The following is a 27,463-nucleotide window of genomic DNA, read 5'->3' as shown; positions in this document are numbered from 1 at the left end:
AGCGACCCGGCAGCTCGGATCAGATTCGCACAGCCAGCACTGCAGTGAGAGAGAGTGAGTGAGCCAGGTAGGGGCAGAGAGCTGCGAGTGCGAGTGCGCCCCCCCCAATGTTGCGCCCGGTGCAACTGGCCCCCCCTGCACCCCCACGCTACGCCACTGCCAAAAAGTATGGGGAAATGTGTGTGCATCTTATGGAGCGAATGCAGGCTGTGCGGCTAAGCCAGAAGCTAGAACAGCGAGAGGGAGCGCTGCCTCTTGCTGTTCTAGCTTCTGGCTTAGCCCTTCTGTCCCTTCCCCCATCTCCCAGAAAAGCCCCCAAGAGCCGCACACACGCTTTGCGCGGCTCTTTAAAGGGAGCGCGGCTCTTGGGGGCTTTTCCCTTGGGGCTGCCCTTCTCCCGCCTCGGGGAAAAGCCTGCAAGTGCCACACACACGCTCCACGCGGCTCGTGAAAGGGAGCACTGAGCAGAGCCTGGGATGCATGCAGGCTCTGCTCAGCACTCCCTTTAAAGAATATTTTCTCCTTGCATTCTTGAAAAGTTCCATTCTCATTATTAAAAGAATTGATGATTTTAAAATAACCTTTTGAAAAGTCACACATTTTCTGTTAAGCAGTTTTGTAGTGCCATTCCCTAACAATCTGTAGAAATGCTTTGCAGAGATATAAACTTGCTTTAGCGGTGTGCAGCCTTAAAGGCACTCCTACCTGTGGTTGGCTTCTGATATGTCTATGTGACTGCTGATACACAGCAAAAGCAAACTCTTGAATGTTTCAACAGGAAATGTGGTAGGAAGTGGGGTAACACACTAATAGATGTATAAAAATGAGCATGAAAAACGTCAAATGTTTTCTGTCTCCTACCTCCATGATAACAGAATCACAAATATGGGAGTGGTTAAGTCATAACCCCCCACTGCCACACAGAGAGTTCTGATTGCTAGGAATAAAAAGGTTTAGAAGGTCCCCCTCCTTCATTATAGTTAATCCGAGAATTCTTCTTCCTTATTCCAGGAGAAAAAGTGTGATGGTGAGTATTTCACCTTCTAAAATGCTGCCATGGAGACAAAGAGGGTTTCCCCCGCCTTTGCGATCAGATATAAACAGTTTCCTTCAGGGAATTTATGTCACAGGCTGCTATGCTTGTTTTTAGCTATGTCACAGAAATCCAAAATTAGATTATTTTGTAGCACAAAAGAACACGAATGTGCAAGGCGTTAATAATCATGGCTCATCAGAAACTGCCACAATACTCATGGGTGATTGTTCAAGCTAACAACCCTGCCTCGTAGTGTTAAAAATTATATGTACAAAATATACATCCAGTGAAACCATATTTAGTACAGATCCCATTGAAGTGAGGCAGTCTTGTACAATACTGAGAACTGCACAGCCTCTGCAAAATAGCAAACTCCACCTTAATAAAAGGAGCATCCTGTTGTCTGCTGGAATGTTGTTTGAAGTGCCCTCCAAATTAGTTTCCATGAAAGTCCATTGTTGTTCTTTGAACCAGTTTGTCAAGGTACATATTAAGATAGCATTTATTTGTTTTTAAAGAAATGATCTGCAACAATAAAGAGAATTTAATGAAGTTTTGGTTGCTCTTTCCTGATTGCATGTATTAATAACCACCATCTTTTTAAAACACGTCCCCTGCTGCAGTTTCAGTTATCTTCTTTGTGCTTATTTGCAACTAAGTGTGGCCAACGATTAGACCACAGCACCATCCGCGAATCCCCGTGATGGCGATTCGTGGATGGTGCTGGGAGCTCACCCTTTGATGGGGGTGAGCTCCCGTTGCTCGGTCCCTGCTCCTGCCAACCTAGCAGTTTGAAAGCAAGCAGTGCAAGTAGATAAATAGGTACTGCTCTGGCGGGAAGGTAAACGTCGTTTCCATGCGCTGCTCTGGTTTGCTGGTTTGCTAGTCATGCTGGCCACATGACCCGGAAGCTGTACACAGGCTCCCTTGGCCAGTAAAGCAAGATGAGTCGTTCGTGGGTCAGGGGTCCCTTTACCTTTTATGTCCAACAATTAATTTAACTGACAGATAATTTGCTAGTACTGCACTAAGTATTTATTGTAAATATTACTTACTGTACCTCTTGTAAATGTTTTCTCCTTAGGGCATTCACTATGTAGCAGTGATTCTTATCAAAATGTGTTCTAGGACTTCTAGGTGTATGATGGGCAACCTTCTCAGAAAAAAAAACATATTACCCATTGCTACCATTTCCCCCCTGTGGTGTGCAACTATAGAAAAGTGTTGAGTCTTTTCTGGGTCACATTATCAGCTTAACCAGAGCAATAGCAAGGCCCATCATACTCATCTGGGGCTGTTGCAAATTATGTGCTCACCTTAGAAATTGCCCTAGAATCCTCTTATAAGACACCAGGGAGTGACCTTGACAAGATGGTGGGGAAGGACTTCTTGGAAGGTAAAATGTTTGAAAACCATGGGTGTACACCATAAGCATGGCACTCTGCTCTTTGCCATATTAAAACACTATCATTATTAAAACATAACATTGTTTTCATGACTACAGAAGTAACCAGAAATAAGTTGAAAAATCATAGCTACTTGAAAAGCTGAAATATGCTTAATGGTGTGCAAAACATGCTCATCATAATTTGGAATGTGCTGAGTCTTCTAAGTATTTTTTAGAGAAGTCTTATAAAAAGCTTAGACTTCTGACAAGAATTCTCCAAAGCCTGAGAAGATATAGCCAGATCCAGAACCACAAAGCTGGTAATGGTAGAGATGCTATAGTTTGTCAGCTTTCCTTCTCTCTCTCCCCTACCCCTCCTTCCCAAATGTATCATTTTAAAACATTTAGGAGAGATAAAGTGCTTTGATTTCTCTCATACTCTTCTTTCTTTAAATAACTTGTTACTGGTGTCACCAAAGCTCAGTTCCTGCACCTCTTAGGTGGTCTCCATTGCCATTATAAGACAATAAGGGAGGCGTTCATTGTGAGTTCCAACCCCTCTTTTTCAAGAAAAACAGCATTGGTAACAGCTATGTTAATTCTGGTCTCACTAAATTTAGATTTTCTGGAGATGACATCTTTAAAGGCAGGGCTTTCATATTCACTTGATACTCCAATTCAAAAGAGAGGTTTTCAGTAGGATGATAAAAGATGAAGCTCCACAAGCAGACACTGTTTTTGGTGTGCAGGCAGAACATGGCTCCTTTTTACTCCAGATTAATTAATACAGAACAGTTGCCACTGCTTCGATACTTTCAAACACCAGTCACTCTTCCATGCATGTTGAAGTTGTTAACAATGCTCATGTGATGTCTCATTTTTAGGCAAAAATTGGGATTTGACTGCCGCCCTGAGTGACTATGAGCAGCTTAGGCAGGTTCATACAGCTAATCTGCCACAAGCGTTCAACGAAGGGAAGTATCCTAAGCCGCTGCAGGAAACGGATCCTTCCCAACAGGTGAACAAGAGTGAACGACCATCACTTCAAAGACAGGATGACATTGCTCAAGGTAAAGGGCTTCTAGCTCAGACTTTGATTGGCAAGCTGCTGTTGTAGGTTTCCTGTTAACCTAACACAGGTAAAAGGTTTATGTAATGGTTGTAAGGGGTTACTTGTGCGTAAGTTGCCTTCAGTTTTGGTTAGATTGCCTGGCCAACCATGCTTTGGCTGACAGCTCACACTCCGTGGCTGGTCAGTCACTTGCAGAATCCGTCAGTGGGCATTTCTTGAACCTCTTCCAGCATAAGAACTGTTTGACGCCAAGTCTCCTCCTACTTTCCCTGCGTGGAACTCGTCTGCGCGAGTAAGGGGAAGGCAGAGGCGTGTCCGCGCTCTCCTCACTAGTATCGGGTGAAGGGTCTTATAGACCTCTCTCCGAATCCTCCATTTCCCTCCCTTCTCTACCGGTGTTACGCTGAATTCCTTCCCCCCTGCTGGTCCCCTCTCCTGCATCGCTTTGGAGCCTTGCCTCCCCCTCTCGTTCTGATGTCAGTTCCCTGACAGTTTACTACTGAGATGCCAAAAAAATAAAATAGGTAGGCCCACTCCAAAACTATCCTGCCCTTGATATAGCTTCATAGATTCAGCATTGGCAACATACAAGTTTGTCAAAACTATGGATGTTAGGTTTTCATATTGTTGGACACATGTTGTAAGATAGGACTCTCTTTTTCTCCATTACCAAAGAGTTTCAGATTTCTGCCAAAGAGAGGGTGGGCATAAAAACTCAGAACAAACTATTATGTAAGCTAGCGATTACAAAAGACATTTACTAGCTTCTGATGCCATTTACTTGGGTATTAATAGGAACAACTTTTATTTATATGAGCCTAATTGGTTTATATAAGTAGAATCCTGAGGGTTTTTTTCTATCAACAAAAAAGCAGCAGTAGTGGTCTTTACCAATAGTACTAGTAATAATTATTTATATAGTTATATTATTAAATACCTGTTGGTGTTCAAGGTATTTTATAAAAAATAGTGAAATTCAACTCGGCAGGTATGTGTAAAATCTACTCAAAGCCACTTTTTTTTAATTGGGGAAGAAAAGAAAGAGGGATTCTTTAAAAGCTGAAGCGAAGAATTCACATGCTTTTGTAAAGATAAAAAATTGAGAAGTGGAAACCGAGTGTCACAGTAAGAAGCCCACCATAGCAAAGAGTTAATTCACTACCTTGATATACACTGCTAGGATTCCCAAACAGCAGGCAAGGTCTGAGTGAACATAACCAATGCTCTGGATGCCATTAGTTCAGCTGCTGGGATGTTAGAGAGGAGCTTTAGAGCAGGGATGGGGGACCTTTGACTCTCCAGATGTTGGACTCTGGCTCCCATCATCCTCTATTACTGGCTCTGCTCATATTGGGAGATGGAGCCCGACAACAATAGAGGAGGGAGAAAGGTTGTTTTCTGCTGCTCCAGAGAAGCGGACACGGAGCAATGGTTCCAAACTACAAGAAAAAAGATTCCACCTAAACATTAGGAAGAACTTCCTGACAGTAAGAGCTGTTCAACAGTGGAATTTGCTGCCAAGGAGTGTGGTGGAGTCTCCTTCTATGGAGGTCTTTAAGCAGAGGCTTGACAACCATATGTCAGGAGTGCTCTGATGGTGTTTCCTGCTTGGCAGGGGGTTGGACTCGATGGCCCTTGTGGTCTCTTCCAACTCTATGATTCTATGATTCTATGAACAGCTGGAGGGGGTGTAGGTTTCCCATCCTTGCCTTAGACCATGCAGCTATGAAGTCAGAGGCAACTGAGAATTCCTTGACCCACAGGCAACTTTGCACTAAATAAAATGGTACTAGACGGTGTTTATGCCATGGGCTTTCTGATCCTTGTGAATAAAAATCAGTTGAGCAGGCTCAGAGCTTTTCACTAGAAAAGGTCAGACAACATTTGCTGTGGATAAGATGCGATGTACAGTATTTTCTGATAGTCATGTATGTGCAGATGTCATCTGAGTCCACAGCACCAGGCAAAAAAACAGAACCTACCTTCAAATTGGAGCACGATTGTTACTTCTACTCAACTATTTGCAGATTAAAGCCAGCTTTGGTCTATTTGATGTTGTGCTGGGGTGCCAGAGAGTGACTTTGTGATGAATTTTATTTGATCTGTTAGGAAAGTTGAAAGTGAATTACTGAATAATTATTTAATAGATTTCATGATCAGCTAGTACCTATTTCTTCCAGAAAATCATGATAACTCTGAAGCCAGATTTTGCAGAAGCAGACTTCTTTCACTATCTTATATAAAAACAGGATCCTAACTAACTAGTGACATTTCAAGATAGGGATTAAGGGAGCAGCTTTTCAGGATTTCCAGTTTGGCTTACTGGGAGGTGGGGGACTTCAGTACTTGTGTACTGATTTTTCCACTGCAATTTATTCCAGACTGGAGCTGTGACATATGCAATATACTCTCAGGGAACACAAAGAAAGTGATGATTCATCATAAACTTGGGACTAGGTTACAGGAGAGACTGCATTCTCCTGTTCAGACCTGCTTGGTTGCCGATGTAATCTGAGGAGGTCTTCTTAGTGCTGCTGCAAGCCTTTGAAATTTGTATTGTGGCCACCCAGAGCATGGTCTTTAAACCTGCAATGTAGAATGCTCTACCCCTTGAAATAAGGCATTCACTGATATTCCAGTTTCTTTCCATTTCACACAAACCTATAGCTGTTGATGATGTATTTTGTGATATCCTACTGGTCACTGTGAAGTTTTAGTGTATTTTATGCTGTTTTATTTTGGTTGTAGGTATTGTATACATGCCTACATGTTAGAGTATACATTGTATACTCTAACATTGTACACTCCAACATTGTATAGTCCTTTTAATAAAACAGTCCTTTTAATAAACTACAATCAAAGGTCACGGGGTTCTATTTCATCTTGCCTTGAGAGCAAGAATATAGCACAGATGAGAGAAGAGATCATTGTCTCCATCAGGGTAAAAGTACTTTGGGAGTACAGTCTTAAAGGCACTTGCTAGGGAGTAAGCCCCATCACGCTCATTTACTTCTGAGTAAAAACATTTAGAATTGCTTTGGTTGTCTCATTCCCCCCCCCCTTTCTTTTGTTCCTGCACAGAAAAGAGGCTGTCTAGAGGAATTTCTCATGCCAGCTCAGCCATAGTCTCCCTTGCACGGTCCCATGTGGCCAGTGAATGCAACAATGAACATTTCCCTTTGGAGATGCCCATCTACACATTCCAGCTCCCTGACCTTAGTGTTTACAGTGAAGACTTTAGAAGCTTCATTGAGCGGGACTTGATTGAGCAAGCAACTATGGCCGCTCTGGAACAAGCTGGTGAGTAAATACTTAAGACAAGAGAGTCTGGCTTGTTTGGCCTTCTTGTTTGTGTACCACTCTTTTAAGCCCATAGTATTGTTGGAGCTGATTGCTTACATCTTAGATACATACGCAATACTGTAGAGTTGGTGAAAGTAGAAAACAAAGACAACTAAAATGGTGAAGGGGCTAGATCACCTTTGCTACATGTAAAGGGTATAGAGATTGGGTTTTTTTATTTTGACAAGAGAGTAATGTGAATGTATGAAGACAGTGGGGAAATAGAGTTTCTTTCTCTTCCTTGCCCCCTCTCTCATAATTTAAAAGTTGCACAGTGAATCAGATTGACAGTTAGGACAGACAAGGGGAGGTGTTTCTTCACACAATGATTAGCACATTCCTAATGTTCTGTGGCGGGTGGCGCTGTGGTCTAAACCACTGAGCCTAGGGCTTGCCAATCAGAAGGTCGGTGGTTCGAATCCCGGGGTGAGCTCCTGTTGTTCGGTCCCAGCTCCTGCCCACCTAGCAGTTCAAAAGCACGTCAAAGTGCAAGTAGTTAAATAGGTACCCCTCCGGCGGGAAGGTAAATGGCATTTTTGTGTGCACTTCTCTGGTTCGCCAGAAGCGGCTTAGTCATTCTGGCCACATGACCCAGAAGCTGCCTGCAGAGAAATGCTGGCTCCCTCAGCCTATAGAGCGAGATGAGTGTTGCAACCCCAGAGTCATCTGCGACTGGACCTAACAGTCAGGGGTACCTTTGCCTTTACCTTTAACATTCTGTGGATTGGCAGAAAAGGATCAGTGTTGCTTGATTTCCCCCTTCCCTCCCCTGTCAGAATATTAAGATGTCACTCAGGAACACAACACAAAGTCTGCCTTGCAAACCACAGTCTGTGTAATAGCAGTTGAGGGGTGCCAACTGTATATGCTGCATTTAGGTTGCATGGCATCTTGGGAATTCTTTGTAAGCTGATTTTGAGTGCTGTGTGGCTACATATAGAATTTCTTAATAATCTTGTATGTGGTGTAACCCAACAATTCAGATGGCTTAAAAAAGATTAAACAAATGTGTTTTATAGGACAGCAGAAATAAGAAATCTCTGAAATAACTGCAGTAGCATGCAGGTTGGCTAGTTCAGTCAGGGCCATCACAAATTGCCTCAATTCAGAATGACTAATGATACATATATTGTTCAGTTGTTGTTAGCCATGATAACTATGAATAGAAACTTCATTTTCAGTGGAACAGCATACCTTGGAGTACTGGATGGGCCACTCCAGTGGGTGGCCATTGCCTTCACACCCTATTTGTCCCCAAAGCGCCCCCCCCCAACCAATTGAACATTGCCAGTGGTCTCGACAGACCGCTTAATGATTTTTCTGCCTGATGTAGCCACTGCAGTGGGCTGTGCTTGATGCTTTATGGTTTTTAATTGTATTTCTATTGCTTCTTTTGTTTCTTACATTGCATTTTAGTGTAATGCAATTTGCAGTCTATAGAATTCAAGCTGCAACACAATGCAATTTAAGGAATTAAAAACAATAGAAATACAATGTAAAAATCGATGCGAATATATAATGTGGACATGCAGTGGACGACCTGAATGAAGATTGTGACCCACTGCTGGCCCACATACCACCTTTTGGGAATGCCTGCTTTAGAGGTTCTGTGGCCGCTGTTGGAGTAAGAAAATTCTTATGCTCCTGCAACTTCACTGTAGAAGAATATCTAAATAATTTAATTAGACAGAATAATAGATTAAAAGGCTTTTATATAATCTATATATATCTATGTTGTTCTGCTGTCTCAGCAAAGTCTCAGCATGCCATAGCAGCAGGCATTGGCAACACCTCTGCACTCTCCATCCCCGGAACAATTCTTGAATACATAGGGACTGTTTATTGAAAGTCCAGCCTAGGGCAACTTTCAACAGATGAAGAAGATGGAGACAGGATGGATTCCTGCACAGCTGATGCCTTCCTCAATTCCCATCATTATTATCTGGATAGATCCCAGTCACCTTTGAATAATGTCAATGGTATATGTTGGTCTTTGCTTAGAAGATGACCTACAACTGTGAGGTCTCCTTCGTAATTTAGGGTTTATATGTAAAGTGCTAACTTACTGAAGATCTGCTTCTGCCAGTTCTCAGAATTGATGGCATTTTAACTCCCATTGTGAATGTGAAACAATGCGTCATGTAAACCACAGCCTGCACAGAGATTCTTGATGTTTCTGCCTATGTATTTTGCATGGCATAATGGGATATGTAGTTTGCATGAACGACACAACTCTGAATGTTATTGTGCATATGTAGGACCATCAAGGCCACTCTCTACTGTCCTGAAGAGTCATCTGGGGCAAGTGGGGGTTGTAAAGGATTCAACCTGAATCCAAACCCAGGTCAGCATTTTTCCTGTTGAATTCAGGTGTTATTCTGAACCCTAGGGCCAAACTCACCCTCAAGGGTAGTAAGCCGCCTCCACTCCTTTTTCTGTCCAGTCAGCCTGAGCCAAGAGATAATCAGGTTGTACACTGGACATCCCCAAGATTCCAAAGAGCAAGAGCTTCGTTGAGTATTTGTTGTCATCAGTGCCGGATTTACGTATAAGCTAAACAAGCTATAGCTTAGGGCCCCACTCTCTTGGGAACCCCAAGTACATTTCCAATTGTATTTCAGTTCAACGATTATTTTGATAAAATACACATTTTCTTATGTGCAAATGGCTTTAGATACCTATTAGGTCCATAAATGACCATATACTGTAGCATATATTAAACACAAAAAACAGTGACAATTTGTTGTTGACAAAGGACAGCTGGACATATAAAGGACCCCATTACTTTATATGTCCAGCTGTTGTCATGTTTATGCTTTTAAAATTGGGAAGATTTTCTATAATGTAAGTGCCACCATTTACAACTTTGAAACCATTTTTGCTAAGTCATAGAAGGAATGGACATTGCTGGTATGACCTCTTTGGAAAACTATTTCTTAACACAAGAGAATTGTGCTTTATATCGACTCTGAAATGTAACAGGCAGTCCACCTTAGATTTGTTTTCTTAGCTATTACTTTCTTCACTATAAAACTCATATCAAGAAATGTATAGATTTTATATGGATTATATATGTCTCCTTTATGCAGCACCCTTGATTTTTCTTACCACGCCTACATTATTGTCAAAATCTTCTGCGTGGTGCAGGTGATAGTCTGTTATTTCACCATGCCTGCAAAAAAGGAGTTGCTAAAAATGAGGATATGTTACTTCCAATTTTATCACTCCCAAAGGCAGCCCAACCCACTTTAAATTATGCTTCCCTTGTGCACTCTTGATTTAGATTTCATAAGAATGGTTAGGCATGTGAAGTGTGTGCCAGCTGCTGCTTGTTGAATACATGTGGCGATTACCAAGTGTTTTTAATAACCCAACCTATTAATATAGCTACAATTTATATGCTTTTTTGGATATAGGGAAAATAGACTTCCAGTAGGATCTGAAATTCTCCTGGGTTTAAGTATAGCCACACATTTTCATGTTATAGGTTGCTTTAGCCTAATTTCAGTTTATTACGACCACAACCATTGATTTCAATTGAAAAGATTAAGCTATTTGTTTTTAATATCAACAGACAGGACTCCAAAGTGCTTAATGTTGGCAGTGTCCTTACATTTTAAATTAATTTTCATTTTTCAGGTCGTCTTAACTGGTGGTCCACAGTGTGTACAAGCTGTAAACGCCTTCTCCCACTGGCAACCACAGGGGATGGCAACTGCCTCTTGCATGCGGCTTCCCTGGGTAGGTCTTCTGGTAAATAATGCATTCTGAAAGAATAGGACAACTCTCTATCTTGCTTACAATGCTTAGATTCAATCTTTCTCCTTCAGAAGGATTGAAAGAACCTCACTTGAACAAGATGTGGACCCCATGGTGTACAAACACAATGTTGGGGGGTCTCTTCTTATCCGTGTTAGCAAATGATACTGTGATATATAGTAAGCGACTATTTGGACTAGATTCTGTGAGATCTGAGTACTCATCTCTGGTCATCCATAGACTTGCTGAAAGCAACACGGGACCTCTCAGCTTCAGTTTTCTGTTTCACAGAGCAGTTGTAAGGATCAGTGAGATAAGGACATCTAATGGGATAAGGGGTTGCTTGTGCGTAAGCTCCCAAAACGCTCCAAGTTGAGCCGTTAGTTAAAACTCTCCCTAGCCAGACAGCCCTCAGTTTGTGGCTGTCTTAATCACTGGCAGAATCCGTCAGTGGGCGTTTCCTGAACTTCTTCCAACATAAGAGTTCTTTGACAGAAAGTCTCCTCCTTGCTTCCCTGCGCGACAGCTTTCTGCGCAGAGTGGGCGTTCCAAGGGGAGGTCCTGAGCTCTCACCGCTGGTCTCGCTGGAAGCGTCTCTGAGCCTTACCTCCGACGCTGTCTCCTCCTCCCCTCCTTCTTCAGCGGAAGCCCTCCCTCTTCCCCTACTGGTTCCCTCCTCAGCATCCGAGGGTTTCCCAGCATCCGAGAGCTTCTCCACCACCCTGAGCTCTGATGGCAGTTCCCTGACATCCACCTCCCCTCCAGGCCCCCCTTCAACCCCTGTCCTTTCCCTTTCTTTGGGCGGCGAGGCTGGGAACCCCCGGAAAGAATCTCCCCCATCTTCTGATGACTCGAAAACCGCTCTCCACCTACTACTATCCCTTCCTCTTGAAAAATCTTCCCAATCTGATTCCACCTCTTCAGATCCTTCTTCCCCTTCCTGCCCCGAGTCCTGAAATCCCTCAAACTCCTCTTCATCTTCGGTGGTGCCAAATTGCTCCTCCCAGAACCTAGCTAAGGGTTTGGGCCTCCTTGGGAACCTCCGGTTAAACTCTTCCACGAGAAACTCATCCTTGATGGTTTCCGCTGGTACCCATGCATTTTCTGACTCAGGTTCCCCTTCCCAAGCCACTAGGTACTCCACCTGTCTACCCTTCCACCTTGAATCTAGTATTTCTGCTACGTGACTGCTGCGCTCCCTCTCTTCTACTTGTGGTGTCGCGGGAACCTCTCCCTCTCGTCCCTGAAATTACCGCCCTTCCCTGTATGGTGATAGTAATGATCTATGAAATACCGGATGTAGTTTCATTTTGTCCGGCAGTTTGAGCCTGAAAGCCACCGGATTCACCTGTTGTGTTACCTCGAAGAGTCCCAGTCGTCTCGGTCTCAGTTTCTTGCAACCTCCTTTGAACGGTAACCCTTGTGTTGACAACCACACCCGGTCCCCAACCCTTATGGTCTCTCCTTCTCTCCTGCTCCTATCTGCCTGCCTTTTGTACGTGTCCTTGGCCCTCTCCAAATTCAACTTAAGCTGCTGGTGTAGAGCTTCCATTTCTTCTACGAACTGTTCCGCTGCCGGTACACTCCATCTTTCCTCCCCTCCCCCTGGAAAGGCCCTGGGGTGACAACCATAATTGGCCATAAACGGGCTCATGCCCGTTGACACATGCTCGGCGTTATTGTAGGCAAATTCGGCCAGGGCTAATTTCTCTACCCAGTCACTCTCTCTCTCTCATTGACGTAGCACCTCAAGTATTGCTGCAATATACTGTTTGCCCTTTCCGCTTGCCCGTTGGTTTCTGGGTGCCTGGCCGTCGAGAAATTGACCTCCACGTGCAGTAGGCTCATGAGCTTCCTCCAGAACCTGGACGTGAATTGTTTTCCTCTGTCAGAGACCACCCTCAAGGGGGCGCCATGCAACCTGAAAATGTGTTCTACAAACAGCTTAGCAGTTTCCTCCGCAGTCACTGCATGTGAGCAAGCTATAAAATGACACATCTTAGTTAATAAGTCGACTACCACCATGACCGCCGTCTTCCCCCTAGATTTGGGCAAATCTGTCATAAAATCTATGGACACTGCCTCCCATGGTCTTTCTGGTGTGGGTAATGGTTCCAGCAACCCCGCTGGTGCTGCCCTTTCCCCCTTGGCTCGTTGGCAGCGATCGCACCCCCTGACATATTCTTGTACATCTTCCCTCACCTTTGGCCACCAGAACTGCCTGGTCACCAGCAACATGGTTTTGTGTTGACCAAAATGTCCCGCCGTGGGGCTGTCGTGTAATTGTCTGAGCACTCTACTCCTCAGTTCCCCTTCTGGTATATACAGCACCCCCCTGTAATACAGCGCCCCATTTTTTCCCTCAAAACCCCCTGGGTTTCCCCCTGCTCCCCTGAGTTCTCTGAGCTTGTTTGGGGCGTACTCATCGCCTTCTGTCCCCTCAGCCAGTTCCCGTTGTCCAACCAGTAATGCCCCACACACCCAGTGGTCCTCGGGTATCACGTGTCGTTCTTCCGGCGCTCCCTCTCCCTCCATATATTCTGGCTTCCGGGAAAGGGCGTCCGCCCTTACGTTTTCTTCCCCTGGTACGTAACGAATTTCAAAATGGAACTTGGAAAATTCCTGTGCCCACCGCACTTGTCTCTGGTTGAGTACCCTTGCTGTCCTCCAGTATTCCAGGTTCTTATGGTCTGTGCACACCTGGATCTTGTGTTGTGCCCCTATTAGCAGATGTCTCCAGCGTCGAAATGCTTCATAAATAGCCAGCAGCTCCCTGTCGTACACTGTGTAGTTCCTTTCCGACTTGTTCAACTTTCTGGAGAAGAAGGCACACGGTCTCCAGTCGGACGGCTCTCTCCCCGGTTGGAGCAGTACTGCCCCTACCGCTCGGTCTGATGCATCGGTCTCCACCCTCATTGGTTTCTGCAGATCCACGTGCAAGAGATGCTCTTCCGAAGCGAACGCCTTCTTTAGTCTGTCGAACGATTGCTGCGCCTCTTTCGTCCATACAAACTTCTTCTTGCTACTGAGGCAGTCAGTGATGGGTGCAGTTAAGTGGGCAAAGTTTTTGATGAACTTCCGATAGAAATTTCCAAACCCCAGGAATCTCTGCACGTCCTTCCTGGTCTTGGGTGTCTTCCATTCCAGTACCGCTTGTACTTTGCCCGGATCCATGGATAATCCCTTGTCGGACAACCGGTACCCCAGGAATTCCACCTCTCTGGTATGGAACTGGCACTTCTCCAGTTTGACCCACAGCTGGTTCGCCTGTAGCCTCTTAAGCACTTCCCGTACATCTCTGACATGCTGCTCTTCGTCCTCGGAGTAGATCAACACGTCATCTAAGAAGGCTACACAGTTCTTGTACAGCAAGGGTCCTAGAATGTGATGCATGAAAGATTGGAAACACGCTGAACCCCCTTGTAATCCAAAAGGCATAACGAGGTACTTGAAGGCCCCCAGGGGGGTAAACATGGTGGTTTTCCATTCGTCCCCGGCCCGCATTCTGATTAGGTTGTATGCCCCCCTTAGGTCCAGCTTGGTAAAAATCTTCCCCTTCCTAACCCTGGTCAAAATGTCGTCAACCCTGGGCATGGGGAAGGCTTGTGCTGGACCCGGGGGAAAGGTACCGTGAGCGTAGTCTGAGTCCACACGAAGAGGGGCGAGGTCCGAGGCAGAGAGCCGGGCGGGGAACAGGAACGCTGGAACAGGAGGCCGAGCAGGGAACAGGAGCAACGGATGGTCAGGAACAGGAGGCCAAGCAGGGATCAGGAACACAGGAAGGTCCAAAGCCAACAACGACGTTGCTCCCGCAACCTGGGACCGGGCTGACTGGGCTTTTATCCTCTTCTAAGGCCAGGGGCGGTCCCGGCCCCCAGGAGCCCCGCCTCCTCTGGCCTTAAGGCGAGCACTCCTCCTGGGAGCAACCAGTTCCCTTCGCCTCTCTGCCCTAAGCCTCTGCAGATCAGGAGAGGCCGAAGGGTTACTGGGCCCTGGAGGAGGCTCACCTGTAGCCACTGAGTCCTCAAGCCCCTCTGGGGCCTGAAGGATTTCACCTGGGGCCAGCTCCTGGTGCTCTGCCACAGGTGCAGGCTCTTCAGCATCTAGGCCTTGCCCCAGTTCAGCCGGCCCTGGAGGCGGGGACTCCTGTGCAGGCTGGGATTCCTCTGGTTCATCCTCTGAATCGGAATCCCAGGCCATCACACCATCCCCCCTCCCAGGCCCCCCCCTCAACCGAGGGTCCGGACCCGGCTTGCCGGGGTACGTCGCATGGAACTCTCGGAGGCAGGCAGGTGCGTGGACGTTGGCCGCTGGTTCCCAGGAACGGTCCTCCGGTCCGTACCCCTTCCAGTCAATGAGATACTGCAGCTTTCCCCTGCGGTATCGGGAGTCCAGGATGCGTTCCACCTCGTACTCAGGCTCTCCCTGAACCAACACTGGCTGCGGTCGGGGACGGTTCGGGTGGAACTCGTCGGGTGGGGCCACTGGACTCAGAAGGGACCTGTGGAAGACCGGGTGAACCTTCAGGGTTGCGGGTAACCGGAGACGGAATGCCACAGGAGAGACTTGGTCCACGATAGGGAACGGGCCGGTGAATCGGGCGTCCAACTTCCGCGAAGGTCGAGAGGGGTGGAGGTGGCGAGTGGAGAGCCAAACCAGGTCACCGACGCGAAGTTCCAGCCCCACCTGGCGGTGGCGGTCGGCCTGGGCTTTGTACGCTTCCTTGGCCTGTGTGATGGCCTGGGATTCCGAGTCTGAGAGTGATCCGGAGGAATCCCAACCGGCGCAGGAGTCCCCGCCTCCAGGGCCGGCTGAACTGGGGCAAGGCCTAGTTGCTGAGGAAACTCAAGAGCAGGCACCAGGTGAAATCATTCAGGCCCCAGAGGTGCTGGAAGACTCAGTGGCTACAGGTGAGCCTCCCCCGGGGCCCAGTAACCCTTCGGCCTCTCCTGATCTGCAGAGGCTTAGGGCAGAGAGGCGAAGGGAACTGGTGTCTCCCAGGAGGAGTGCTCGCCTTAAGGCCAAGAGAGGCGGGGCTTCTGGGGGCCGGGACCGCCCCCGGCCTTAGAAGAAGATAAAGGTCAGGCAGCCCGGTCCCAGGTTGCGGGAGCAACGTCGTTGTGAAGTATCTGCTTTACCCAGTCCTTGTTCGGCACTCTCAGTGTGCCTGTTCCTCGCCCGGCTTCCTGCTTCTGCCTTACCAGTGTTCCTGTTCCCCGCCTGGACTCCTGCTTCTGCCTTACCAGTGTTCCTGTTCCCCGCCTGGACTCCTGCTTCTACCTTACCAGTGTTCCTGTTCCCCGCCTGGACTCCTGCTTCTACCCTACCAGTGTTCCGGTTCCTCGCCTGGCTTCCTGCTTCTGCCCTACCATCGTTCCTGCTACCCCGCCCGGCTCCCTGTTGATCTTGGCCTACGGTAATAGTACCTCATCCCCCCTGGGACCAGCACAGTTTGCTCCCGCCTTACCCGCACTCCCCCTTCGTAGGGGTGCGTTCGGGAAGAGCCAGAGGCCATGGCTGACCAGGCGGCTGCACTGGTGGATTTGGCCCAGAGGAACCAGACCTTGACTCACACCGTGCAGCAGCTCAGTGACGCGGTTGTGGCACTTCAGCAACGCTTGGAAGCCCTACCGGCTCCTGGGGCCGACGCCCCGGCTCCTGGCAAGTACCCAGTGGCTTTGCCTGAGAAATTTGATGGAGCCCCGGCCAGCTTTCCCATGTTCCTGGCCCAGGCCAAGCTGTATATTCAGGGGCGAGCCCGGAACTTTCCTGACGACCGCACCAAGGTGCACTTTTTGATTAGTTTGTTAAAGGACCAGGCGGCCAAGTGGGCGTTGCCGCTACTCAGGCAAGACTCCCCCTTGCTGGCAGACTATACGGGGTTTTGCAATCATTTGGAGGCCGCGTTCGGCAATCCCCAGAAAGGGAGTCAAGCCAACCGGGCGATTCGGCGTTTGAAACAGGGCAAGTCCACGGTGGCCGCATATACCACGGAGTTTCGGCTGCTGGCACAGGACTTGACCTGGAATGATTCGGCACTGCGGGACCAGTATCTCGAGGGGCTTTCAGACGAGGTACTGGACCAGTTGGCCACAATGGAACGCCCCACCACGCTAGACACTCTCATTCAACGGTGTCTACAAATAGACGATCGGTTGGAGGATCGTCGTCAGGCCCGGGGTCGCCGACACTTCCAGTTCACGGCACCAGCTTCTTCCAGCAGCCCCACGGTCACAACTGATTTAACGGAGGAGCCTATGCAGCTCGGGGCAGTGCGGCCACGCCTTTCCCCTGCAGAGAAGGCGCGGCGTCGGGAGGGAAATCTCTGTCTTTACTGTGGCGGAAGTGGACACTTCGCTCGGTCTTGTCCAGAGAAACCGCCAACCCCAGTAGCTGATGGCCCTAGCTACCGGGGGTCCCAAACAGCACAGAATGGGGCCGCACCAATTGAATTACAACACCTTATGGTTCCGGTACATCTATACCCTCCAGGAGGGCCATGGATTCTTACCCATGCTCTGGTGGATTCAGGGGCAACCCGCTCTTATATGGACGCTGCTTTTGCTGCCCAGCATCGGGTGCCACTTCGGAACAAGCCAGAACCGGTACAGGTGGAGGCAATCGACGGACGGCCACTGCGTTCGGGCGCCGTCACTCAAGAGACCCAGCCCCTGGTCCTGTGCCTCCAGCAGCACCGTGAGATACGAACTCTGGATATTGCTTCTATGCCCCGGTTCCCCCTGGTGCTTGGGATGGACTGGCTAGAGGCTCACAATGTGCAGATTGACTGGGTCAAACGGACTGTACACTTCCCAGACCCCAATTCTCCTGCTGAGACTGAGATGCTAGCAGCTGCGCCCACTGAGGAGGCGGCTGCGACGCTCCCCGCTGAGTACCGGGACTATCACGACGTGTTCGAGGAACGGGGGGCAGACCAGCTGCCGCCGCATCGGTCCTTTGACTGCGGCATAGACCTCCAGCCCGGAGCGCCTCTACCGGTGAGTCGCTTATACTCGTTAACAGAGCCAGAGCGCGAGGCTTTGCAGGACTTCTTGCGCAAGAACCTGGAGCGTGGGTTCATTAGACCCTCTACCTCGCCCACTGCTGCACCAGTTCTCTTTGTTAAAAAGAAATGTGGGGAGCTCCGCCTTTGCCATGATTACCGGGCCCTGAACAAAATTACCATCCCGGACCGGTACCCCTTGCCCCTTATTTCGGAGTTACTGGAGCGGGTGCAAGGGGCGCAGGTGTTCACCAAGCTAGACCTCCGGGGAGCCTACAATTTGATTCGGATCCGCGCCGGGGATGAGTGGAAGACAGCATTCGGGACCCGGTACGGACAGTTTGAATACCTGGTTATGCCCTTTGGTTTGTGCAACGCGCCTGCTGTGTTCCAACGGTACATCAACCACGTGTTCCAGGACTTGCTAGACAAGTACGTGGTGGTGTACTTGGATGACATTCTGGTTTACTCCCGTGACCCGGCGTGCCACGAGGGCCATGTCCGGACCGTGCTGCAGCGCTTGCGCGAGCATCGTCTGTATGCAAAGCTCAGCAAGTGCGAGTTCCATCAGCAGTCAGTGGACTTCCTGGGTCATCGACTCTCACCAGGTGGGGTGCAAATGGATCCTGGGAAGGTGGCAGCGGTTCGAGAATGGGCGGCACCTCGGAACCGCAAGGACCTACAGCGTTTCCTGGGGTTCGCCAACTATTACCGGACCTTCATTGCGGATTATGCTCACCGCACCACCCCGTTGACCCGGCTTCTGCGCCCCAAGACGCCGTTTTCCTGGGACAAGGAGGCGGAGGAGGCATTTCAAGGGTTGAAGGCCTGTTTCCAGAGAGCGCCAATCTTGCAACATCCGGATCCTTCTCGACCCTTTGTGGTAGAGACTGACGCCTCCAGTACGGCTCTCGGTGCCGTCTTGTCTCAGCAGCACGGACCGGAAGCGCCACTCTTACCCTGTGCCTTCTATTCCCGCCAGCTCCTTCCAGCGGAGCGTAACTATACCGTGTGGGAGCGGGAACTGCTGGCCATCAAGGTGGCCTTTGAGGTTTGGCGCCACCATCTTGAAGGAGCAAGACACCCGGTGGAGGTGAGAACCGACCACCGGAACCTGGAATACCTCCAGACCACCCGCAAGCTGAACCAAAGGCAGATCCGGTGGGCGTTGTTCTTTTCCCGGTTCCAGTTCCGGATCCGCTACATCCCTAGCTCCCAAAACCAGAAGGCGGATGCCCTGTCCCGGAAACCTGAAGACAACGCAGACACGGTTCAGCAAGCAGCACCCACCACGATCCTACCACCAGCTGCGTTCCTGGCCACCCAGGAGGTCGAGCCACTGCAGGCTCGGGTGCGGGAACAGCAGCGGGTCGACGCTTGGGCCCAGGAACGACTCCGGGAACTGGCCGAAGGATCATGCCCTCAGTATCCAGGGCTGGTCTCGCATCAGGGTCTTCTGCTGCACTACGGGCGCCTGTACATCCCACCAGGGCCGCTGCGGGCTGAGGTTCTCCGGATGACCCATGACGCTCCAGCGGCGGGGCACTTTGGGCGGTATCGGACCACCCATCGGGTAAGCCGTGAGTTTTGGTGGCCCCGTTTAAAGGCTGACGTGGCTCGCTACGTCGCTGGTTGTGACGTCTGCAGGCGGGCCAAGGGGCCTACCGGGCGGCCCCCCGGCCTCCTTCAGCCGTTGCCGGTTCCACCACGTCCTTGGCACACAGTTTCTCTAGACTTTGTAGTGGAGTTACCCCCGTCTCGTGGCTGCACCTGCCTTCTAGTTTTCTCCGACCACTTCACGAAGATGGTGCACTGTGCCCCCTGCCCATCCATACCCTCAGCTAAGGAAACCGCGCAGCTGTACCTTCAGCATGTCTTCCGCCTGCATGGCCTACCTGAGCGTGTAGTATCCGACCGCGGCGTTCAGTTCACGTCCCGGTTTTGGCGTGCTTTGCACCAGGCCCTCGGAACAGAGGTCTGTCTCTCATCTGCTTACCACCCACAGACTGATGGCCAGACGGAACGGGCGAACGCGGTACTGGAACAGTACCTCCGGTGTTACTGCAGCTACCAGCAGGACGACTGGGTCGACCACCTAGCATTGGCGGAGTTCGCTTATAACAACGCGGTGAATGCGTCCACCCAGCAGACCCCGTTCCAAGCCAGTTATGGCCTTCATCCACGGTTGTTTCCGGATGTGCTGCCGGCATCTACGGTCCCTGCGGTGACAGAGTGGCTTCAGGAGCTCCAGTCCCAGCAACAGCTGTTGATGGAGCAGCTGCACCAGGCCAAGGAGGCGTACAAGGTCCAGGCCGACCGCCACCGCCAGGTGGGGCCGGAACTTCACGTCGGTGACTTGGTATGGCTTTCCACTCGCCACCTCCACCCTTCTCGACCTTCGCGGAAGCTGGACGCCCGGTTCACCGGCCCGTTCCCTATCGTGGACCAGGTCTCGCCTGTGGCATTCCGTCTCCGGTTGCCAGCAAACCTGAAGGTTCACCCGGTATTCCACAGGTCCCTTCTGAGTCCGGTGGCCCCACCCGACGAGTTCCACCCGGACCGTCCCCGACCGCAGCCAGTCTTGGTGCAGGGAGAGCCTGAGTACGAGGTGGAACGCATTCTGGACTCCCGATACCGCAGGGGAAGGCTGCAGTATCTCATTGACTGGAAGGGGTATGGGCCAGAGGACCGTTCCTGGGAACCAGCGGTCAACGTCCACGCACCTGCCTGCATCCGGGAGTTTCATGCAGCGTATCCCAGCAAGCCGGGTCCGGGGCCTCAAGTGAGGGGGGGGCCTGGGAGGGGGGATGGTGTGATGGCCTGGGATTCCGAGTCTGAGAGTGATCCGGAGGAATCCCAACCGGCGCAGGAGTCCCCGCCTCCAGGGCCGGCTGAACTGGGGCAAGGCCTAGTTGCTGAGGAAACTCAAGAGCAGGCACCAGGTGAAATCATTCAGGCCCCAGAGGTGCTGGAAGACTCAGTGGCTACAGGTGAGCCTCCCCCGGGGCCCAGTAACCCTTCGGCCTCTCCTGATCTGCAGAGGCTTAGGGCAGAGAGGCGAAGGGAACTGGTGTCTCCCAGGAGGAGTGCTCGCCTTAAGGCCAAGAGAGGCGGGGCTTCTGGGGGCCGGGACCGCCCCCGGCCTTAGAAGAAGATAAAGGTCAGGCAGCCCGGTCCCAGGTTGCGGGAGCAACATCGTTGTGAAGTATCTGCTTTACCCAGTCCTTGTTCGGCACTCTCAGTGTGCCTGTTCCTCGCCCGGCTTCCTGCTTCTGCCTTACCAGTGTTCCTGTTCCCCGCCTGGACTCCTGCTTCTGCCTTACCAGTGTTCCTGTTCCCCGCCTGGACTCCTGCTTCTACCTTACCAGTGTTCCTGTTCCCCGCCTGGACTCCTGCTTCTACCCTACCAGTGTTCCGGTTCCTCGCCTGGCTTCCTGCTTCTGCCCTACCATCGTTCCTGCTACCCCGCCCGGCTCCCTGTTGATCTTGGCCTACGGTAATAGTACCTCATCCCCCCTGGGACCAGCACAGCCTGGTGCAGTTGCTCCACCAAAAGCTGTTGCTGGGACTGGAGCTCTTGAAGCCACTCCGTCACTGCCGGGACCGCGGATGCCGGCAGCACATCTGGAAACAGCCGTGGATGATAACCGTAACTGGCCTGGAACGGGGTCTGCTGGGTGGACGCATTCACCGCGTTGTTGTAGGCGAACTCCGCCAATGCCAGGTGGTCGACCCAGTCATCCTGCTGGTAGCTGCAGTAACACCGGAGGTACTGCTCCAGCACCGCGTTCGCCCGTTCCGTCTGGCCATCGGTCTGTGGGTGGTAGGCTGACGAGAGGCAGACCTCTGTCCCGAGGGTCTGGTGTAATGCTCGCCAGAACCGGGATGTGAACTGAACGCCCCGGTCGGACACCACGCGCTCAGGTAGGCCATGCAGGCGGAAGACATGCTGAAGGTACAGCTGAGCGGTTTCCTTGGCTGTGGGTACAGATGGGCAGGGGGCGCAGTGCACCATCTTGGTGAAATGGTCGGAGAAAACTAGGAGGCAGGTACAACCACGAGACGGGGGTAAGTCCACTACAAAGTCCAACGAAACCGTGTGCCAAGGGCGCGGTGGAACTGGCAATGGCTGAAGTAGGCCGGGGGGTCGCCCGGTAGGGCCCTTGGCGCGCCGGCAGACATCACAACCAGCAACGTATCGAGCCACGTCAGCCTTCAGGCGGGGCCACCAAAACTCACGACTGACCAGATGGGTGGTCCGATACCGTCCAAAGTGCCCCGCTGCTGGGGCATCATGGGCCATCCGGAGAACCTCCAGCCGCAGTGGCCCTGGCGGGCTGTACAGACGACCGTGGTGCAGCAGAAGGCCCTGATGCAGGACCAGCCCTGGATACTGTGGGCTGGACCCTTCAGCCAGCTCCTGGAGTCGTTCCTGGGCCCAAGCGTCGACCCGCTGCTGTTTCCGCACCCGAGCCTGCAGTGGCTCCGCCTCCTGGGTGGCCAGGAATGCAGCTGGAGGTAGGATCGTGGTGGGTTCTGCTTGCTGTACCGTGTCTGAGTTGTCTTCAGGTTTCCAGGACAGGGCATCCGCCTTCTGGTTCTGAGAGCTAGGGATGTAGCGGATCCGGAACTGGAACCGGGAAAAGAACAACGCCCACCGGATCTGTCTTTGGTTCAGCTTGCGGGTGGTCTGGAGGTACTCCAGGTTCCGGTGGTCGGTTCTCACCTCCACCGGATGTCGTGCCCCCTCAAGATGGTGGCACCAGACCTCAAAGGCCACCTTGATGGCCAGTAGTTCCCGCTCCCACACAGTATAGTTACGCTCCGCTGGTAGGAGCTGGCGGGAATAGAAGGCACAGGGTAAGAGTGGCGCTTCAGGTCCATTCTGTTGAGACAAGACGGCACCGAGAGCCGTACTGGAGGCATCGGTCTCCACCACAAAGGGTCGAGAGGGGTCAGGATGTTGTAAGATTGGCGCCCTCTGGAAACAGGCCTTCAACCCCTGAAACGCCTCCTCTGCCTCCTTGTCCCAGGAAAACGGCGTCTTTGGGCGCAGTAGCCGGGTCAACGGGGTGGTGCGATGAGCATAATCTGCGATGAAGGTCCGGTAGTAGTTGGCGAACCCCAGGAAACGCTGTAGGTCCTTGCGGTTCCGGGGTGCCGCCCATTCTCGAACCGCTGCCACCTTCCCAGGGTCCATCTGCACCCCATCTGGAGAGAGCCGGTGTCCAAGGAAGTCCACAGTCCGCTGATGGAACTCGCACTTGCTGAGCTTTGCGTACAAACGGTGCTCACGCAAGCGCTGCAGCACGGTCCGGACATGTCCCTCATGGCGAGCCGGGTCACGGGAGTAAACCAGTATGTCATCCAAGTACACCACCACGTACTTGTCTAACAAGTCCTGGAACACGTGGTTGATGTAGCGTTGGAACACAGCAGGCGCGTTGCACAAACCGAAAGGCATAACCAAGTATTCGAACTGCCCGTACCGGGTCCCAAATGCTGTCTTCCACTCATCCCCGGCTCGGATCCGAATCAAGTTGTAGGCCCCCGGAGGTCCAGCTTGGTGAACACCTGTGCCCCTTGCACCCGCTCCAGCAACTCTGAGATAAGGGGCAAGGGGTACCGGTCTGGGATGGTAATTTTGTTCAGGGCTCGGTAATCATGGCAAGGGCGAAGTTCCCCACATTTCTTCTTAACAAAGAGCACTGGTGCCGCGGTAGGCGAGGTGGAAGGCCTAATGAACCCACGCTCCAGGTTCTTGCGCAAGAAGTCCTGCAAAGCCTCGCGCTCTGGCTCTGTTAGAGAATATAAGCGACTCACTGGTAAGGGCGCTCCGGGCTGGAGGTCTATGCCGCAGTCAAAAGGCCGATGCGGCGGCAGCTGGTCTGCCCCCCGTTCCTCGAACACGTCCTGGTAGTCCTGGTACACGGCTGGGAGCGTGGGTGTTGCCTCCTCCGTGGGCGCGGCCGCCAGCGTCTCGGATTGAGCATGGGAACATGGGTCTGGGAAGTGCACAGTCCGTTTGACCCAGTCAATCTGAACATTGTGAGCTTCCAGCCAGTCCATCCCGAGCACGAGGGGGAACCGGGGCATAGAGGCAATGTCCAAAGTTCGCAACTCCCGGTGCTGCTGGAGACACAGGACCAGGGGCTGGGTCTCCTGAGTAACGGCTCCTGAACGTAGAAGCCGTCCGTCAATTGCTTCCACCTGGACCGGTTCTGGCTTGTTCCGAAGTGGCACCTGATGATGGGCAGCAAAAGCAGCGTCCATATAAGAACGGGTTGCTCCTGAATCCACCAAAGCATGGGTAAGAATCCAGGGCCCACCTGGAGGGTATAAACGTACCGGAACCATAAGATGTTGCAAGTCCATTGGTGCGGGCCCATTCTGCGCTGTTTGGGACCCCCGGTAGCTAGGGCCATCAGCTACTGGGGGTTGGCGGTTTCCCTGCGGCTGGCGTTTCTCAGGGCAGGACCGAGCGTAGTGTCCACTTCCGCCACAGTAGAGACATAGATTCCCCTCCCGACACCGCACCTTCTCTGCGGGGGAAAGGCGTGGCCGCACTGCCCCGAGCTGCATAGGCTCCTCCGATAACTCAGTTGTGACCGTGGGGCTGCCGGAAGAAACTGGTGCCGAGAACTGGAGGTGTCGTCGGCCCCAGGCCTGGCGACGATCCTCCAGCCGGTCGTCTATCTGTAGAATCCGTTGAATGAGAGTGTCTAGCGTGGTGGGGCGTTCCATTGTGGCCAGCTGGTCCAGTATCTCGTCTGAAAGCCCTTCGAGATACTGGTCCCGCAATGCCGAGTCATTCCAGGTCAAGTCCTGTGCCAACAGCCGAAACTCCGTGGTATATGCGGCCACCGTGGACTCGCCCTGTTTCAACTGCCGAATCGCCCGGTTGGCTTGACTCCCTTTCTGGGGGTTGCCGAACGCGGCCTCCAAAAGATTGCAAAACCCCGTATAGTCTGCCAGCAAGGGGGAGTCTTGCCTGAGTAGCGGCAACGCCCACTTGGCCGCCTGGTCCTTTAACAAACTAATCAAAAAGTGCACCTTGGTGCGGTCGTCAGGGAAGTTCCGGGCTCGCCCCTGAATATACAGCTTGGCTTGGGCGAGGAACATGGGAAAGCTGGCCGGGGCTCCATCAAATTTCTCGGGCAAAGCCACTGGGTACTTGCCAGGAGCCGGGGCGTCGGCCCCAGGAGCCGGTAGGGCTTCCAAGCGCTGCTGAAGTGCCGTAACTGCGTCGCTGAGCTGCTGCACGGTGTGAGTCAAGGCCTGGTTCTTCTGGGCCAAAGCCACCAGCGCAGCCACCTGGTCAGCCATGGCCTCTGGCTCTTCCCGAACGCACCCCAACGAAGGGGGAGTGCGGGTGTGGCGGGAGCAAACTGTGCTGGACCCGGGGGAAAGGTACCGTGAGCGTAGTCTGAGTCCACACGAAGAGGGGCGAGGTCCGAGGCGGAGAGCCGGGTAGGGAACAGGAACGCTGGAACAGGAGGCCGAGCAGGGAACAGGAGCACCGGATGGTCAGGAACAGGAGGCCAAGCAGGGATCAGGAACACAGGAAGGTCCAAAGCCAACAACGACGTTGCTCCCGCAACCTGGGACCGGGCTGACTGGGCTTTTATCCTCTTCTAAGGCCAGGGGCGGTCCCGGCCCCCAGGAGCCCCGCCTCCTCTGGCCTTAAGGCGAGCACTCCTCCTGGGAGCAACCAGTTCCCTTCGCCTCTCTGCCCTAAGCCTCTGCAGATCAGGAGAGGCCGAAGGGTTACTGGGCCCTGGAGGAGGCTCACCTGTAGCCACTGAGTCCTCAAGCCCCTCTGGGGCCTGAAGGATTTCACCTGGGGCCAGCTCCTGGTGCTCTGCCACAGGTGCAGGCTCTTCAGCATCTAGGCCTTGCCCCAGTTCAGCCGGCCCTGGAGGCGGGGACTCCTGTGCAGGCTGGGATTCCTCTGGTTCATCCTCTGAATCGGAATCCCAGGCCATCACAAGGCTACTGGTTCTGATACAGAGTTAACGGCCCTGAAATCCACTACCAACCTGGGCTTATCAGTGTCTTTTTTGTCTACAAAAAACACTGGACTGCCCCCCACCGCCCTCGACTCCCTTATGAAACCTCTCTTTAGGTTCTTGTCTATAAATTCCCTCAACTCCTGCATCTCCCTGTCCGACATGGCGTACAGTTTGCCCACTGGCAGCTGAGCTCCTGGGAGGAGGTTGATTTGACAGTCAAAGGGCCTATGAGGGGGCAGTCTATCTGCTTCCTTCTCACTGAAGACGTCACGCAGGTCGGCGTATTGCGGTGGTATCTCCCCCTTTTCCCCCACCGCCAGCCCTGCCACACTGGCCATTCCCATCCTGGGGTGTCCCCCCCCATGGCAGTGTTCCAAGCAGTGAGCTGACCCAAAAGAGACCGTCCGCTGGTGCCATCCCACTAACGGATCATGTAGCGCCAGCCAGCTCATTCCCAGTATGATGGGTGGTCCCGCCAGGGTGGCTACGTGAAAGGCAATGACTTCCGTGTGCCTGGCCACCCTCATTCTCATGGGGACCGTCTGTTGGGTTACTTCTCCCCCCAGCAGTTCCCTCCCATCAATCGTGGTGACTTGCAAGGGGCTACTTAGGGGTAAAGTCTGCAGCTGGTGCTCTGACGCAAATTCCTTGCTCATGAAGTTGCAAGAGCTGCCTGAGTCTAACAGAGCTTTTATCGTAAGTGGGTGTCCGTTGGGTAGCTCTAGTACCACCTCTATGGCGATGGCTGCTCGGGGGGGCTCAGGCTTGGGCACGTTCACTGGTCATTGGCCTGGCTGCTGTGCCCTGTCGTCGGCAGCCAGGCGTTGGCTTTTACCTGCTCCTTAACCCCCTCCTCTTCACTCCCAACAACGCCCACCATTCCTTGCCAAGCCTTTCTTTGAGGGCAGACCCTGGCAAAATGTCCTGGCTGTTGGCAGAGGAAACACTTCTTGGCGGCTTTCCCCTCCTTCTTTCGCCCTTCGTTGGAATTTGAAACCCCGCGCACGCACGCGCACCTCCTATCTCCATTGGCTCCACTGGCTGGGAAGGCTGTTCTGGTATCTCAGGAATGCGGAAGTCATTCCAACGCTCTCCTCTGCCTTCCCGCTTCTCTAGAGCCCTTGCCTCCTGACGCGCTCCAATCGCAAGTGCAGCTTTAGTCAGCTGATCCATGGACTGCGGACGGGGCGCGCGGGAAAGTTCGTCTTTCACTGCGGGGGCTAGGCCTTCCTCAAATAACATCTGAATCGGGTCCGAAGTCAGATCCCACCCCAGGCGGTGTATGATCATGGCAAATCGCGACCAGTACTCTCAGACTGATTGATTCCCCTGTTTGCACGCCATCAGCTGTCTGCGTACAACACTCTGCTCAATTTGGCTGGAAAACATCAAGTCCATGGCCGCAAAAAATTTCCTCAAGTCTTTCAAGGAGTCATTATCCGCTGCCATCAGGGGTCTAACCCATTCTCTGCCCCCCCCCTCCAGGTGTCCGATCACAAAGGCTACTCTTCCCCCTTCGTCCACAAAGTCATCATACTGCAGGTCCAGTGCATACTGCACCTCTGTTCTAAAGGCCTGGTAGTCCCTTGGATCGCCCCCAAACTTATGCACCAGTCCCGGTACCTTCCTTGCAATGGGGGTGGGTTTCCCCTGTGCATCCTGAGCTCGCCTTTCATCGAGCCGCGCTGCTAGCAGAGCCAGCTGGTGTTCCAAATCTCTGTTTCTCTCCTCCAGAGTTGGTCCTCCCCTGGCTCCCTCTGCTCCGCCGACTCCCTCTGGTTTGCTCATGATGCCCTTTCCTTCGCACAAACAACGTCAAAGACTGACGTGTTGCTCTAATGGGATAAGGGGT

The 27,463-nt window shown here is 52.0% G+C and overlaps 1 protein-coding gene across 4 annotated transcripts in view; it reads left to right on the top strand.

The window, feature by feature from the left end:
• Nucleotides 1-27,463, top strand: part of OTUD7A (OTU deubiquitinase 7A) — a 137,770-nt gene that overhangs the window by 73,277 nt on the left and 37,030 nt on the right. For all 4 annotated transcript variants that reach the window (XM_081838818.1, XM_081838817.1, XM_081838816.1 and 1 more), the window contains 3 exons: nt 3,308-3,493; nt 6,577-6,795; nt 10,477-10,578. In XM_081838818.1, coding sequence (XP_081694944.1) covers nt 3,308-3,493; nt 6,577-6,795; nt 10,477-10,578 — 507 coding nt within the window. The remainder of the gene's footprint in view (nt 1-3,307; nt 3,494-6,576; nt 6,796-10,476; nt 10,579-27,463) is intronic.

This window comes from Podarcis erhardii, assembly GCF_964252035.2.
Source record: "Podarcis erhardii genome assembly, chromosome: 14".
Lineage (NCBI taxonomy): Eukaryota > Metazoa > Chordata > Lepidosauria > Squamata > Lacertidae > Podarcis > Podarcis erhardii.
This window is presented reverse-complemented; position numbering and strand designations above follow the sequence as displayed.